At 39.9% G+C, this 17,340-nt stretch overlaps 1 protein-coding gene across 2 annotated transcripts; it reads right to left on the reverse strand.

Moving 5' to 3' along the window:
* Nucleotides 1-373: 373 nt before the first annotated feature.
* rps6kal (ribosomal protein S6 kinase a, like) lies at nt 374-16,983 on the reverse strand. Of its 2 annotated transcripts, XM_034121259.1 has the most exons (22): nt 16,564-16,983; nt 14,137-14,196; nt 13,945-14,061; nt 13,784-13,865; nt 13,561-13,641; nt 12,902-12,981; nt 12,125-12,231; nt 11,308-11,345; nt 10,919-11,061; nt 10,750-10,820; nt 10,537-10,625; nt 9,581-9,645; nt 9,108-9,210; nt 8,830-8,954; nt 7,501-7,623; nt 6,690-6,779; nt 6,438-6,596; nt 6,187-6,348; nt 5,328-5,404; nt 4,602-4,719; nt 4,146-4,286; nt 374-1,356 (listed from the first exon to the last, which is right to left on the reverse strand). In XM_034121259.1, the coding sequence occupies exons 1-22, from the start codon at nt 16,588-16,590 to the stop codon at nt 1,231-1,233; spliced, it is 2,184 nt and encodes a 727-aa protein (XP_033977150.1). In that variant the 5' UTR covers nt 16,591-16,983; the 3' UTR covers nt 374-1,230. The 2 variants fall into 2 exon arrangements, with proteins under 2 accessions (XP_033977150.1, XP_033977151.1); XM_034121260.1 differs by lacking the exons at nt 13,784-13,865; nt 13,945-14,061; nt 14,137-14,196; nt 16,564-16,983 and having other exon boundaries at nt 12,125-12,241.
* Between the last annotated feature and the right edge of the window lie 357 nt (nt 16,984-17,340).

The following is a 17,340-nucleotide window of genomic DNA, read 5'->3' on the forward strand; positions in this document are numbered from 1 at the left end:
CTTTAATGTCAATATATACAGAACTTGAAAGAAAAATAGAATCTTAAAAATCAAATGAAATAAATACAATATAATACAATTTCCACAATGTCTTTTTTGAAGAGATATCAATGGAAATCTTTTTTTTTTCTTTTTTAAATTCAGCCTCTGGTTTAATGGGGTGCGTCCCATCCCCCCCAGAGAAATCCATACAGCTCCCCCACATGCTCTTCATCAAAATATATATATATATATATATATATATAGATATAGATAGATATATATAGATATAGATATAGATATATAGATATATAGATATATATATATATATATATATATATAGATATATATATATATATATATATATATATATATATATATATATATATATATATATATATATATATATATATATATTTTTTTTTTTTTTTTTGCAAACTAGAATTTCCTGTCATTGTAACCACCTTGTTCTCCACCTTTGAACTCTAGACAGTTTCTTCTTTCCATATGCAGCTTTTTCTTCCTCTTTCTGATACATTGTTAGCATCACAAAGTAACATGAGTCAGACGGCGAGTTAAAGGGAGAAGAAACACAGGTTCAGCCCACATGCATTTATGTAACAAAAGTGCTGGCAGATTATTTTTGATCGTGAGGGACCTTTTTTAGAAGCAGAATCATATATTTTTTTATTTTTAAGAGAGGCAACAGTCTTACGATGACCCTCCGTCAATACCAGCCTGCCAACACTCTCACACATAAACCATTACTGCACTTTGAAGAAAAGAAGTTAAGACAGCAAACGGCAACGAGGAAAGGAGAGATAACTAAGGAGCACAGATGAAGAGCAGTGGGGCAGTGGGACGGGGGGACGGGGGGCACAGTTTACCGAAGCAGCTTTGAATCAGCCAATCACAGTGAAGGAGAACATCAGCTGGTGTGTGTTTCTTCCCCACACAGAGGAAGAGAGAATGAAAAAGGCGAGGAGGGCAAGTGCATATGAAAGCTGTGGAAATAAATACAACTCTGTGTTCCCAGCAGTAACAGATATGTGAGTTTCCCCCTCTTCCTCTTCAGCTGATGTCTTCACAATGCAACCACGTCCAGTGTGAGTGTGCATATGCTGGGGGTGTCAAATAAATAGGTTAAAAAAGGGAGACAGTAGGACAACTGGCCAGGACTTTGATCTGTGTGTGTTTTTGGGTATGAGAGTCCGACTTGAGAGTTAGGTGAAAGAGGAGGGCGTTGGGTGTCTACATGTCTGTTGAGGTGAGTTTCTTCATGCTGCGTCTCTGGGCTAGACTGGACGCCGCCACCGGCTCCAACACCGGCTGACTCGTCTTCTGGCTCAGTGCTGAATATGTGGCAGCCATGGCTCCCTGGAAAACAACAACATCTGGCGTTAATTTTTAACAGATAGAACATTTTAGCTTTGAAGCAATAGAGTGGTGCAGGAATAAGTCTTAAACCAGGAAATGAGTCCGCATTTTAGGATATCCGGTTAGATTGTCTCAAAGTCAATGTTTTTTTTAATGAGTTTTCGGTTAGTTCCTGAAATAAGATCGGTGGTTAACAGACGTTTAGGAGATTGTCAGGTTTTGTCACTAGTGAATGCCTGAAGCTTTTAAAAAAGGCACTAAATGAGAATACTAAACGTCATCACACTAAATATTAGCCACCTTTAGCTTAATGGTGTTGATGTGAAGTCATGGGACTGTTATGTGGTTTGATAATAACCCAACAATAGTCGTTTGCTTCTGGCGATTGCATTTACACTAATAAACAGGAGTTCAGTCAAGTTTGTTGTACCACAAAAGGCCAAGTTTTTTGTATAGTCATCAATTTGTATTGCTAATTTAACCGTGAAAACTCTAATAAAATAGATTCATTCAACAAAAGAAGAATTCTTCAACGAGATGCTTTGAGTGTATTTCTCAGGTTTTCCGATAACTGTCTTCTCTCTCTACATCCAGAAATAATGTCTTAGTCTTTGGTCACCTGACGGGCTAGGTCACTCTTATTGACCAATTCTTAAAATATAAAGTTGACACAACTGAAAATTACAAAGTGTATTGTAAAACTGTGGCTACAAATGATATGTTTCTCTAGGTTTGAAGATAGTAGGAAGCATTTGGTATTGAGTAGCAACCAAACTCAGCAAAAATATTAAATAAATGTTTCGAAATTTAAATGCAGAAAATATTAAATGATACCTTAAACAATATATCAATTGAAATGTTATTAATAATACCTTTTACTTTTTGTAAATTCTCTGACGACGCAGGAATATGTTAACAGAAAACCCAACAAAGTTTAAAGAAATGGCTGAGTTATGCTAACACCTAGCTTATGAAACATTGTATTGCACAGCTTTTGTTTGTTTTTCTGTCACCCACTTATCCAGTGATGAATCAGGGACACGTCTTCTAAAAATATGCAGCACTGAACCATAACACACCGTTGAACAAAAGCACATGCATTATAAAATGTGTCGAAGGAAAACATGCCTTAAAAACAACCAAATGATATGTATCTGTACATGCTTAATAAAAGGTGACACATACAGTATCAGTGTTTCTACAGTAGATAGACAAGAGTCAAAGTGGTGAAACATCCAGTTTCCAGTGGCCTTGACACGAAAGTCCACTTTTATGCATGTACCCAAATAACACCTCCTTATGGCTGTAGTGTGCAGCGAGGCATTTCAGCACATACTATCTGTCAGACTTTTATGTGCAAGAAAATATGAAGATCGCAAAAAAGGTGCCATCAGTGGGATTTATGACTTAAAGAATGATGACAAGCAAACAGTCGGGAACACCAATATTTAGAGTGAAAAGTCACAATGCACGTGCTAATAAAAAGAAAGACATTTAATGTGACTGGCATGAGTCTATTGAACCATCCATCATACATGAACATAAATCTACTGTCTGAGGCGAAGTGTTATCGATGCTGGAAATATGAAATCCAGGCAAATCTCTATTGAAATAAGGGAATACTCTTGCTACATCCTTGGATAATCATATCATATTTCTATGAGTTGCACTTACAGTAAAAGGTTGTGACCAAAAAAGAGCTATGATGGCACCAAGGAAGACTTCTATGTGATATGCTAAGGGTAAAATGACTGCCTCTGCAGTCAAAGGGGTGAAGAGAGAACTAAGACACAAAGCAAAGCATTCACTTTACTGATCTTTGTTCAGACCCTAAAACTAAGATCACAGGCTTTGGTTTTCCATTTGAAGTTTGCAGTAAGTCTGGCTTCTCTCAATTTGTTTGGGTGAATAGTTCAGCAATCTAGCAAAAGTGCTCTCTCAACTTAAACCACTTAGTGCCAAATGTCTTCTGACAAAGATACACCATTCTGAGTTCCTTAAGAAAGAAGAAGCATTCAACCTGGATAAGTGGGGAGGTAAGGTAAAAAGATGGACACGTCTGCTCTGTTGGGTCTGGTGTTGGTAATAGAGTAGAAATGGGTCATGTAGCAGACTTCAGACCCTCTTCTGGTTTGGTCAGATGACGTGGTTCCATGTTCAGAAACACTTTATAAAGCATCATAGCCAAGAAGACCAACACATGTTAGGCCATGTATGCCAAATTTGCGATACAACTAGGCTTTAACACCCAACAAGCCAATGTCAATTCTGGGCCTTTTGTGAGCATCTTTTGCTGTCGTTTTGTGCGGTATGTCCCAAACTATTAGCACTACTCAGACTTTGGCGGCAGCTAATTGGCTGATCAAGCAGCTAGGATGTCGGGGGCTATAACGTATTGTGTGTTTGTACCCAACCACCGCGGTTCAGGGAGTCTCGTTTCACTTTGAATGTGTAAATATAGTCAAGGTGGAACTAATTAAAACGGTCCTCCTTTTGTTTTGTTAATGATTATTTTTCCTTTGTATTTTGGTAAATATAATTTCATTGAATTAGAGATGAGTTTTATATCCCGTCATGACCTGAAAATGTGTACGTACAGTGGAATACAGAAGTGTTTTAAATGTTCTTTGAAACTGCCAGTGGGCACAATGTGAACTCAGTTCCCAGCAGGAGGACTTTTGTCAAGCAAATTCATAATTCTTATGTTTTCTGCTGTAGAGAACTGGCACCAAAACCAGTAAAACACTCTGTGTACCACCGACCCCTATAAGGAGGCTCTATAGACCCACCTTGACGAGGTGAGGTGCATCATGGCGTGTGAGCTGGAAGTGCGGTAGCGTGTCTCTGCAGGTGATCCAGGAATGCTTCAGAACCTGCTCTGCTGTGTATCGCTGGTGAGGGTCCACGTGGAGCATATGGGACAGCAGGTCCTGGAACATAAAACAACTTCCAGTGTTAACGAACGAGTAGGAGGATTCATTTTAAACATGATTTAAACACACAGAGGAAAAATATCATATTTTATCACTGGATGTACCTCTGCACAATCAAACACACAAAGAGAAAAATACTAATAGGATCACATCCAAATAAAACAGCTAAATTAGGTTTAAGCAGCACCCTCAAAAACAAATGTACAAAGTGCTTTAAAGACATCAGAGGAGAACAAATTATAGTTCAAATAAGACTTTAAAAGGCATAGTATCAATGAAAATGAGCTTCAAAGACAGCGTAGGAGTGTGTACCTTTGAGCTGTCTGATACAGTATCCCAGTTGCCGCCTGTCAAAGAGAACTTTCCAGATCCTATCCGGAGCAGAATCTCCTCTGGCGTGTCGTTTGGCCCGTTAGCAAACGGCGTGTACCTGACGGGAGATAAAACACAGACGTTAGCAAAAGACAGAATCTCATTCCTTAGATGCTCCTTATGTCCAATACTGTTCCAATTGGTTTGGAGCTTCATTTGAAACATTGAGATGTTGCTATATGAATCATATTTTGAAATATGAAGTGAATCAGGCTATTTTAGTAATAGGTTCCAGTGGTGGCTGCAGGAGATTGCTTCTGACTTGTGTTCTCCAAACCTTTTCAAATAACTCCAGAGCGTTGTGAAGTCCCACAGTCAAACATAATTGAAAAGATATTGTTTTTTATTATTTTCAAAATTAAAAACAAATCTCAAAACTATTGTAATAAACTAGAGTGTTTGAGTCAAAGCAACGTAACCAAACAACAAAAAACGAAATTGACTGCCACTTTTCTTTTGTTAACCTACAATCAGCTAAATTAATTGATCCAAGTTTTCCACAACTACACGAACAACACAAGCAGAGTAACAAAAGCTCTTATCTAAAGCTTCTATTTTCAGCTCCATGTCTGCAACATGTAAAAATGTTTGACCCTTCATGATTAATCATTGCCTCCCACATTCAAAACAAATGATCCAACCGTTCTCTTTGTGAGCCAGTCTTACCCTGCCAGCATGGTATACAGTAGAACTCCAAGACTCCATATATCACAGGCTGCATCATAACCTTGCCGCATCAGTACCTGCAGCCACACAAACACAGAAAAGCAAACCATTAGGGACTACTTAGGGAATAATACAAATGTTGTTGTAATAAACAACATTTATTACACTTAATATACTTAAACAAGATGATTAACAAGTATAAAACTGAGGTATAAACCATGGCTGCACAATTGATAACATTTCAATGAACTTGCAAAATGGACTGGTGCTAATTCTGAGTTATGAATGGAGATGTGCGAAGTTATCCTAGCCTAAGAACTGTATTTTACAGACGTACAAAATGTTTGGGTACAAATCCCCTTTATAAACAAAAGAAGAAAATAATTGTAAAATAACTTTCAATGATGATTGGAAACAATTTTCAAATCGCAATTACAATATCATTCAAAAATAATCTGAGTTAGTTATATTTTCCTAGGTTTAACACTACTGTGAATTCATTGAGTGAATTCATTTGGGACTTTTGTGAGTATATAAATGAATCAAAATATATAGTATTTATTATTTCTTTTATTAGAGTTTTACAAATTAATCAATATATAAAAAGGGAGGTGTTATAAGGTAGCTTTTTTGTTCAGTAAAAGTTTTCTGTAGTTTTTCACAATTTTAAAAGCAATGACTCGTATGTTTTATATGTGTATATTAGTTGTCCCAATTAAAACCCAAAGTTAAATTAAATCTGTCAATTTTTTACCCTAGTCTACTACAACTTTTCTGTATCTTAAAATGGCATCCTTCAGGTATCAAGTCTTATACTCCCTCTGGCATTGGGTCTCTTTCTGCTTCCATCCTTTCTCACCTCGGGTGCCACAAAGTTAGCGGTGTAACAGGGGGTGAGGAGCAGGCCGTTGCCTCCTCGAAGCTGCTTGGCGAATCCAAAGTCACAGATCCTGATGGAGTCAGGATTTCCCGAGTCATCCATGTAAAGGATGTTACTGGGTTTCAGGTCTCGGTGTACCACCTGGGGACGAGGAGGAGAAGGGGGACATTAGAGAAGCAGAAGATAACACTTTCCACTTGTGCTCCTCTAGTACAGAAGTGTCTGCTCACCCCTTGGCAGTGGAGGTAGTCAACAGTCTTGGTGATGGTGTAGAGCACAGCACTGGCCTCTCTCTCAGAGAAATACTTCTGCCTGAGGATCTTATCCAGCAGCTCCCCTCCTTTCATCAGCTCCGTCACCAGGTACACGTACCTGCCCTCGTCATACACCTGACACACACATGCATGTGGAGAGACAATCTGTCAGTATGGCGTCAAACTAAAACTTTAAAGTAGAGAAACACACACACAAAAGTCACTGACATCTTTCAGAGTGATGATGTTGGGATGCTGTCCGTAACGCATCAGGATTTCGATCTCCTCAGAGGGGTCCCTCTTACTTTTGTCTATAATCTGCGACACATAAAAACACAGATATGAGCAGTTAGTCAAAAAACAAACGTATAACAATCTTAACTAGCTGAGATATTTGGCTTTAGTTGCTAACGCCATGCTGCCCTCTGCTGGTCTGTTGGCTACCCTGAACACAATACAGTAACGTTTTTATTAGAATCTAAATTATCTTTATTTACAGAGACACGCTTAGAAATGAGTCGGAAATGTCCCCCCCCCTTAGCCAATTGAAGTGTTACGTAGCGTCACTATGTTACGGAAGTAAACAAAGGAGTCCAATGTAGGCAGGGGGCAGAGTGTGTGGGAGCATGAACTTTGGGATGTTAGCCTTTGCAGACCATTTACATGCACAAAAAGCTATATAACACACTACAGGAAAGGGATAACCCCAAAAAGCATAATAGGGCTACTTAAAACATTTATAAGAATGCACAGCCTTGTGCCCAATTATTGATGTTGACCATTAGCCATTATCATATTACATTGTAATCATATTACATTGTGTCACCAGTTTAAAAGAGCAGAAAGAGCTCCAACAGTGCTCATTGACGTCAAAGAAAAAGGTGGATCTCCATCCTTCATTAGCCACTTTTAAATGTCATTCAACCTGCTAACTCTCACTAATAACTGTGTGTGCCTGTGTTAGCGTAAAGCATGGAACCATCACAAATGAGCCCTGATGATACGTGGATAAAAAAAAGAAGGAAGAAAAATGTACTACCTTCACAGCATAGTCCATGGCAGAGACTCGGTGTACACATCGTTTACAAATGGAGTAGGAGCCGACCCCTATGTCCTCCTGCAGCTCGTAAAGATCGGAGAACTTTGTCGAACCCCCGTGCATCTGGAGAGAAAAACATTTGAATTGTTACACTATCTTTAACCCAAACCGAAAAACAAAAAATATATAAAAAGCATTCCTCTAAAATCAGCAGCTTCTGTCCTTCACAAGCCATGCCTACGCATTTGATGAGTAATCGTAAAGCTGTAACACCCACAGAATTTTAACTTCACAAATACGCCAGAGTGGGACTTGTAGTAGTAATGATTTTAGAAACTCAGCTGAATCTGAATTTAAATCGTCATTTACCACTATTGTAGAATTAGGTCGCTATTAACATATGACCTAATACAGTTAAGTGAGCCATTCTTGCTATTTCTACCATCATGTCAATTATTTAAGATCCTCATTTCCCTTGATTGTAAAGAAAACTACTTTTAAGTTTGCTAAGAAAAAATAAAGAAGGCAGTCAGTCAGTGACAAATAACAAGTGTGAGTTTTGTCAACTAAAATGTGGCGAAAATGTGTTCAGCAACAGTTCCATATGTGTGAACTAACAGTGTTTTGACCAGCTTTTGCAAGGGCGCTGCCTGCAGGAAGAAGTCTGTGCAAAGCTCCACATTAGTACACACTTCTAGTCGCCATCATGTGGCAAACCCGCTATAGAGTGGTGCAGGAATGAGTCCTAATACAAAACAAAAATGTCCCAAATTGGGAACAATAAAGTACCTATCTATCTATCATCTAATCCCGGATACGAGTTAGCATTTCAGCACTTCCGGTTAGTAAAGACAAGCTAACGAAATGTTCATGTTTTCTTCTATGACATAAAATATGTTAAAGAATACCCAACAAGTAAATGTCTGAAGCTTTTACATGCCTTAGAAAACAGTGGTTGCTAACAAGCAGCTAAATGAGACTTCTACATGACACAACACTTATAATTAGCTGCTTTTAGCTTAGCGGCGGTGACGTGAAGTCATGCGACCGTTACGTAGTTATGAATAGCATTTCCACTACAACTATTAGTGTAAGCTTCATAAAAGTTTGTTTCCAAAATCGTATAAAGATCCTATTGGATTTTAGTCGAGGGCGCTCTTGCGATGCTACCTCCCAGGTTAGCCTACAATAATACGTCATCACTGCACCACTTTTTAAGAGATAAACGGATTCATTCTTTAAAAATGTTGCACATATTATTGTATTCAAGCTGAAAATTAACATGTGTAACTTAAGATGGAGGACATTTGCAAGATGATGTATGTTCACCTGAACTATGGGGAGTATGCTGAGCATGGGGGAGCTCTTGTTCTCATCCATAGGGGCTGGAGCAACGAAACTGAAGCCTTTGAAGAGCTGGTGGGCATTAGCACTGGGCGGGATACCTGGGGAGTCTGCACATACAAAAGATCATTCATATTATCGTCATGTGAACATACACACACCCACTACATGTTGTCAGTGCTCGGATGCAGTTTCCATGGCTGCAGGAGTCGTTTTTAAGTATTGGAACAGGACGGTGTGTATGTGTATGTGTGGCTTTTTACCTTTAGGCGTTTTAGCGGTGAACTCGGGGTCGAAGCAGAACGTGTCATCTGGTTTACCTGCTGCAGGCTTGAATGGGGGCTGGAGCTCTCTCCTGTACAGTTTCTGCAGAAGATACGGACACACACACACACACATTAAACCCCACCACAGCAATGTGTGTGAACATATGCGAGAGAGAAAAGCCAAGACCCCTCCCAAATTAACCCGCTGTACAGCCTGGTGCAGCCAACAGCATCCTGCAGGCTCTTAAACACTCACGCAGGGCTATTAGTGCACACACAGCGAGAACTGGCCCTCTGCCCAGACACACACACACACACACACACACACAGTCGGCACAGCCAAGACTGATGGCCAGAACTCACCACGCCAACCGTTTGTTAGGTGTGAATATTCGACAGAAGTTGGAGACTTTACATGTGTGTGTGTGTGTAAATCTGTGTGAGGGATCTGTGTGTGTATGTGTACTCACATTCCAGTCGATGGTGGAAAAGAAAGCGTGGCGTTTGATCTCCTCCACTCCGTCGGGCCCGGCCCCTGAAGACACAGATCAGTCCGATTCATTTAACCTGGCAGGTTCGTTTTCTATTGTTTTCACAGGATCAACACATTCACACGTTTTTTCTCTCAGCGGGTTTTCGCGGTGTGATTTAAGTGGATGCCAAAATGTTAACAGGCTCAAATTATGCGAGGAGTGCTATGTGAGAATCAACACATCACATTCCATTTTACAGGCAGGGTTATCTGACTAATGTAACAAGTTACTCAAGTGAAATACTTTAAAAGGGACCCTATTATACAAATGTTCAAGTTGATAATGGCATTTTGTTCCTCTACTGGGACATGTCTCCATGCTTTAATGTTCAAAAAGCACTTTATTTTTCTCATACTGCCTGTGCTACAGCACCTCTTTTCACCCTCTGTCTGAAACCAGAGCCCAGTCTGCTCTGATTGGTTAGCCGGCTCTGTTGTGATTGGTCAACCGTTTAGAGATGTCCCGCCACGTAGTCTATCACGTACAATGTTTTGGAGCGCTAGCCAATAGAAGCACGAGTGTTACATAGTGATGTCACTATGTTATGTAAGTTAAAAAAAGGGGTCCAGTGGAGGCGTTTCAGGCAGTGTGTGAGAGAAACTCCCTCTGGAGGGAACTTTGGGATTGTAGCCTTTGCAGACCATTTACATGCACAAAAACATATATAAAACACTACAGGAAAACAACAATACAGGAGTGAAATGCATCATGCATTATAGTAAAGATGACATTTTATTGCACACTGACTACTTTTGATACTTAGATTTGGCTGTTTATACATCAGTAAGGTTTTAAACGAGGTCTTTAACTTGTAGTAGAGTGATTGTCACAGTGTGATATGTTTACTAAGGATCCGAACACACAATCAGTTGTTTCTTTTAAATGCACCTTACCCAGTCTGTTAGCAGGGTTACGTTTAAACAGCATTCTCAGCAAACTTTGGGCTTCCAAACTTAGGAACTGGGGCATTCCCAACTTCGCTCTGGAGGGGGAAAAAGAGCAGAAGGACATGTTGGTATGGCGCTACAGTCGATTAGTAATTACAAAACATGTCTCACTTCTGTCACGCTCTGAGTGTCTTAATCATGCAGTGTGTAATGACTCACTTGAGAATCATGTTCATGGTCTCGTTGCGGTCTTTCCCTTGGAACGGTAATGTCCCCGTTAGCATCTCAAACTACAAACAACACAATGATAGAAAAGAAAAAAATCATGAACATGAACTAAAGCAGTTAATATAAATGTCTAAGCAATAAAAAGAGGCATGTTCTGTACCATGAGTACTCCGAGAGACCACCAGTCCGCACTTTGTGTGTGTCCTCTCCTGTTGACCACCTCAGGGGCCATATACTCCACCGTACCACAGAAGGAATAAGCCTTCTTATCAACATCTACTGACTCTTTACTCAAGCCAAAGTCTGCACGAGAGCAATGCAAAGCAAAAGAGGTTAAATACACAGCTGACACAACTCTTATTCTCTAAAGGTGTTGGCAAAAAGTAACCACTGATGAAAGTCAGCCTAAGGACAAAAATTGGGTCATGGGTCCATTTTCATGCTGCCACATTTAATATTAAACATTTTAATTACAGGCATAGGTCAAGACAGTTTAATTTCTCTTTTGGATTAAGTCAAATATATGTGTGTATTAAATAAAAAACCTACCTGTTAACTTTATGTGTCCAGCTTCATCAAGTAAGATGCTGAAAGACAAGAACAGGGTTCCATGGAGGTGAGCTTCAAACAACAAAACAACAGTATTTAAGTCATACTAATGCCTTTAAAATCTCCTTGATGTGGTTTTAAATCTTTCTAAGTACTCCATTTAATGTCCTATATGTAAATATTCAGGCTAAGGAGAAGTCTGGACTCAAGTCAAAAATATCTTCGCTGTTTTGGGTCATTGTGTTATGGGCTATTTTTGCGTCAACTACAGAAAAACACTAAAACCCATTCATCCTAAAGAGAATGACATGATACCCTAATTATTGAGTTGAAGGGAAGGTTCACCCCAAAATTAAAAATATTTTTTTCTTAAAGTGCCTTTAGTCCTATGTATTTATTTAGATTTGTTTTAGTGTGGGTTGTCACATTTTGGAGATGTCCATTTTCTGCCTTCTCTCTTATATAATGGGACCAAATGGCATTTGGCTTGTGGTGTTTAAACCACTACAAAATTATTTGAAAAACTTAAAAACTATTAAATATATAATTTCATTATATTGGAGAGATGCATTTCTTTGACTTTAGGGTGAACTGTCCCTTTAAATCTTGTCCTTTTGTACACACCTCGAGATGTATGCTGCTGACTGAATGCCTCGTCACAACATTTGATATGAAATATTTTCAATGTTTTATGCTTTGTCTATGTTTTATGCATGCAGCGAAAGCATGCATGTCATCTTTCAATTTTCTATAAATTGAAAGATGACAGGGGTTTGCGTGTGGGGTCAAAGGTTAAGGAGAAGTCTAGGATTCTTACTTCTCTGGCTTGAGATCTCTGTAAACTATGCCCAAGCTGTGCAGGTGGTCGAGGGCCAGGGCCAGCTCTGCAAGGTAGAATTTCACATCTTCCTCTGTAAACATAACCTGATAAGAACTGGACAAATTTACTCTCTGAACTAAGAAGATGGGAAGAAATTCAGCAGCAAAAGGAAAAAAAAAAGACACAACTTCAACATTAAGCTTCAGTAACCGCGAAGAGAAAGCAACAGTATTATTATTGTCACAATATGAACATTTCAAAAAAGGTTACACAACTCAGCAAGCTGTTGATCTGACACTGCCAGCAGCTATCGCTTTGGTTCTGAGACATGCTTTCAACACAAGGTCTATCTGGAGAACAATCACACATTGTCTGAGCATCCTGAAAGAATTAGAAAAAGAGCCGTGCCTCTAACTGACAAGGCACGGATGATCTGAAAACGGATAGAGATACCAAGAAAAACGTGTTTCCATGAGGAATTAGAGTCTTAAATTTGAGTAAAAAGAAAAACAGGAGAGACAAATGACTTGGCAGTGCCTTAGCTCTTACAAAATACATTAAAAATGTCTGCATACTAAATCTGCACCTGTTCCATTTGTAGCTGTCAGACAAATCCCTTAGGGCTTTATATGTATTTCAGATTTTTCACAAGCATTAGGCGTTTAAAAAAAACACTATTAAGGACATGCTGTTCTTTTCTCACAGTTAAAAACAACAGTTAAAGTGGCAATTACAGTTAAAGTGTAACGATAAGGCAACAAGACGTCAGCTTACCTCTTTGGATAAGCGAGTGAATACATCCCCTCCCCTGAGAAAGTCCAGTATTAAATACAGTTTCCCTTCCGTCTGAAAGGCTGCGAGACAAGGACAACAAGTCAATTACCTGCAAGCTAATTCAGGAGTTTTTCAACAGAAACACTCAGGGTGACGCATGTAAACAATTTAACTTAGAATGGCAACAGATTGCCAACATAAACAATGATGAGGAAGGTTTTTTTGTTGTTTTTTTTTTTGCAGGATTCGGGTAAAACTACTTGCCAGTTTTTATGTTACTTGTCGGAAGATTTAGCATTAAACCCAACCTAAGAAGAACCCATTTAAAATGTTAATCATGGGCCAATACACACATTATTTTACACTAATGGAACAGGCCTGTGCTGACCTTTGTAGTTAATAATGTGTATTGGGGCAATCTTGTCAATAAAAAACTGATAATATAGAACAAAAATTATAATATTAAATATATACATTTGTTTAACTTGGAGCACTTCCTGTTTGACAATTATGTAATAAAACCCAAAATATTCCTATAAATTATGTAAGCATTTGTGATTTGAACATTATGACACACATAAACAGCTTAGCCCCACCTGAACTTGGATGTAATCTGTATGATTACCCATAATCACCTGCACACTAACAGTTTCTCTTACCGTAGTGCAATTTCACTATGAAGGGATGGTTGACTTCCACTAAAATGTCTCTTTCCATCTTAGTGCGAACTCTGTCCCTGACTGGAGAGAGACATAACGAGAAGGGGACAGCGAGAAAGAGAGAGAGAGAGAGAAATTCAACACCGAGGACGGAACATGCCGGGACGTTATATTGCACTGTGGTGTTTTGTGAGGACAGCAATTAAAAGCAAAGTTGCATTACCTTTCAAAGATGCCTTTTTTAGAACTTTCATTGCATATAACTGACCCGCATCCGGACCAATGATCTTCCTGACAAGAAAAACCTGAGAGAACAGGAGACATTTTAGATGGATTGAACACCTACGCTTGCACCGTGGAAAGATGTGTCTGCTTGTTCCTCACCTTGCCGAAAGAGCCCTGGCCGAGGACTTTGAGCAGCTCAAACTGACACGGATCAGCTTTCTCACAGCCCTCTTTCACATGATGAGTGATGGGAATCTCCTCATACGTCCCTTCATCCTACACAAACAGCATCAGCATGAGACTCAACATCATACATCACACGCACATACGTTTAATCCCAACACTACTTACACAGTGTGAGAAAGAGTCTCCCTCCTCCATGGGCTCGTCCATGATCTCATGTCCATTGACCTGCGGAAAAGGCGAAAAAGATTTCATGAGCGTCGGCAACAGAAGACACTTTCACAAAGCGTGTTCATCCTTGTTTTTTAGCTGAGCGGGAGTGCAGCTGCTGCACGCCCCCATGTATGACGGAAGATGCAACAGATGAAATCGATGAGTCAGATACAATAACAGTGCGCTTTCACTTTTCTATTTGTTGTCAAACAGTATGGAGTCCATACTTTAAGCCTGTCCAGCTGTCCAGCTCTCATCCTGTCCCCTTTAAAGCCTCTCATTATTAGCATTCTAGCTTAATCCCCAGCCAGGGCAAAAACAACATGTCTGACTCGCTCAGTCTGATGTTTTGTTAAGGCTGCAGTCAGAATTCAACCTCTTCAGGACAAACTAGGGTCTAGCTCTTTCATGGATGTGGCCACAAAGCTTTTCATTTCTTTATTTAAAGACAGATAGACTTGCTTTGTTCTACTGAGAGTTACATTTAAGGAGCCAGTTTTATGCCCCTCTTTTGTTTGGTTAAAAAGCCACTCACTGTGATATTGTCAGCAAAGGAATGTGAGATATTTCAGCATCCTCACATAAATCAGACAATAAACTGACCGCCGTGACATTAACCAGGTCTGCATATTTCAATTCTGTGCTGAAGCTCAGCCTGCGATGATGTATTCAGTTCAGTGTGTTTGTGTGTTGAATTCCATCAAGCCTCTGAAGAGGGGGGATGAGTCATAGCAGCTACGCAAGCCCACTCAGTGGGTGGAGCCACCGACTCATGTACATCCACAGAACCGAGGCCAACAAAACACTTTGCAATATCTTAGTACTACAGGATGACATCATTATAAACAACCCAGTCGTTCGCAATTTCCACTTTAAAGTAAGACATAAAACAAAGAAAATGTGTCAAAATATAAGCCTCAGTGCATCTTATGAAGTGTAACATCCAGCCACAGTCAGGACCGTGTCATAATTCACACATACATTTTCACTCCCACCTTTGCTGTGGCTCATCACTGGCTTGCAACAGAGTGCAGCCTACACTTGCAGTACAACCAGGCGAGTCTTTTTCAGCCATTTGAAAAGATGTGTGACAGTCATATACAATTTAATCTAACAGTCACTGACACCGGCATGCAATACTTCACAGTACAAAAGCACACAAAGTTCATTAAACAACCCGCACAACCACAAGCCAAGTTTGAGTGGCTAATGTTTACTTATGTGGTTCTGAGGAAAGTAGATTAGAGTGGTTGCTTATTTGTAGGGAGCGACGAAAACATTAGGAATATTTGAGGCTTTTCAACTATCACTAAAGAAGCAAAAGTAAAATAGACTAGGTCAGAAGTGTATTTTGCAAAATAAAAGTATTTTGGCTTTTTTTAAAGATAGTCACAGCAGTCATTCAGACTGTAGGTGTTAAAGACTGCAAATAATCCCAGAGATGGAGGTTTAGGATGTCAGGTTGGTTTAGCTGCACATGAAAACACACATCATAGTGGGGCCCAGGCGAAAGCAAACTTTCCACAGTTATACCGAAATAAGATTCATATATAAAAGGTTATTAATGGTTTCACTAAAATGTATGGAAGTGAAACAATAGCTCATTATAAATACAAGGGTTGATATTCTATTACGGTTTTTTTGTAGTTATTGAGTCTGTTAATGTTTATCACAACTTCACTTACACAATGCAGCTAAAACACTTCCGTATGTGTAGATTATACATTTATCAAACTATGAGTTATAACGTAACTAACAAAAACATAGTTTAAACTAATAACAGCAGCACTAATTCACTCGTGCTGCCGACAAGCCAGCCCTCACTTGTGAAGGCGTCTGACCAAATGTTACCCAGCTAACCTTAGTGTTAAACTTTATATTTATTTAACGTTGCTGACATATTCCACAGCGTAACTGCACATACAAAGACACTTTTTCTCGGCTCTTTATTTACAATATGTTTGGGGTTGAATTAAAACTTGTCCCCAAGTTTCAAGCCTGCAAGCTGTCAGCTAGCAAGCTAACTACATGCTAATGCTAGGCTAAGCTAGCTATGAAGCAAACTCCTCTTGAGAAGTGTAAATAACAACAAAAGCGAGGAGGTTGTTTGTTGTTGGATTAAGAGCCCGTCCTTTGTGCAGATAGTTAGCGGATACGAAAGCCCGGACGAGTGGCTTTCAAAAAAATAAACCCGGTACAGTGCAACAAACATAAACACCTAACCAGCTGTTAGCATGCGCTAGCTTGTTAGCATGCATCACGGTGCGCTGCAGGTCGTGACGCGAATTTAAGCTCTACCCAAAAAGCTAACATAACCGGACAGAAGAAACCAAAAACAATGTTAGGCAAATCAGTATGCAAAGCAATCTGTTTGCAACTCACCTCACTACAAACGCTGTTTTCGTCCATCTTGTGCCAGGATCCCTCTCTAAGTCTAAGGCATCGTAGTCTACCTAGACCCCGCTCCACGTTGCATGTCTTCCCCTCTGTGGATGTCCGGTTGTTCTGCTTTGATGATCAGATCCAAAGCTGTGTGTCTGCAGACCACGATCGGGATGGGATCGGGGGGTCTGTGCGGGGAATAGTTGATGCTGATGACTGGACCATACGCTCGCCGACAGCACCGCTACCCTGCCATGGATGCGAATATGGCGGCTATCGTGGTACCTGCCTGGTCGTCAGTGAATGAGAGTTTATTGACGTATTTATGACGCAATTCAGTTAAGGATTTCCCCCCGTCCAAACCAAAGCAGCGGATCTCGAGATAGACAGGAGGAAGAGAGGACGTGGTGGTGATGGTGGTGGTGGCGTGTGGGGGGGGGGGGGGCGACTTGATGCTGCATGACATGCTGACTGTGACACACATGCATCCGGTTGAAGGGTCTCTGCTATTGTATGGAGTTTAATTTATGGATTGACGCAGGATAAAATTAGGGAGCAAAACAGAAACTCTGTGGAGAGACATACATCTGAAAGCCTCTGATCTTAAAGGGTGTAAATTGAATGTTTTAAAGCCACTGTTTCATAAGCCTGTCCATCCCTAGTCCAAGTGGAAATAAGAGGCTTAGAGCTCATCCACTTTCCCTTCTTTCTCTCTCCCACCCACAGGCACAAAGGCTTTGTGTGATGGGGTAACATAATAAACAACACATGACTACA

This window comes from Trematomus bernacchii, unplaced genomic scaffold (genome assembly GCF_902827165.1).
Source record: "Trematomus bernacchii unplaced genomic scaffold, fTreBer1.1, whole genome shotgun sequence".
Taxonomy (NCBI): domain Eukaryota; kingdom Metazoa; phylum Chordata; class Actinopteri; order Perciformes; family Nototheniidae; genus Trematomus; species Trematomus bernacchii.

Coding starts and splice junctions, on each gene's coding strand:
- rps6kal (XM_034121259.1), bottom strand. CDS start 16,590: ATGGACGAAAACAGCGTTTGTAGTGAG. Junction 6,597..6,689: donor ACATCATCACTCTGAAAGAT/GTCAGTGACTTT, acceptor TGTGTGTGTCAG/GTGTATGACGAGGGCAGGTA. Junction 5,405..6,186: donor CTAACTTTGTGGCACCCGAG/GTGAGAAAGGAT, acceptor GTGTGGCTGCAG/GTACTGATGCGGCAAGGTTA.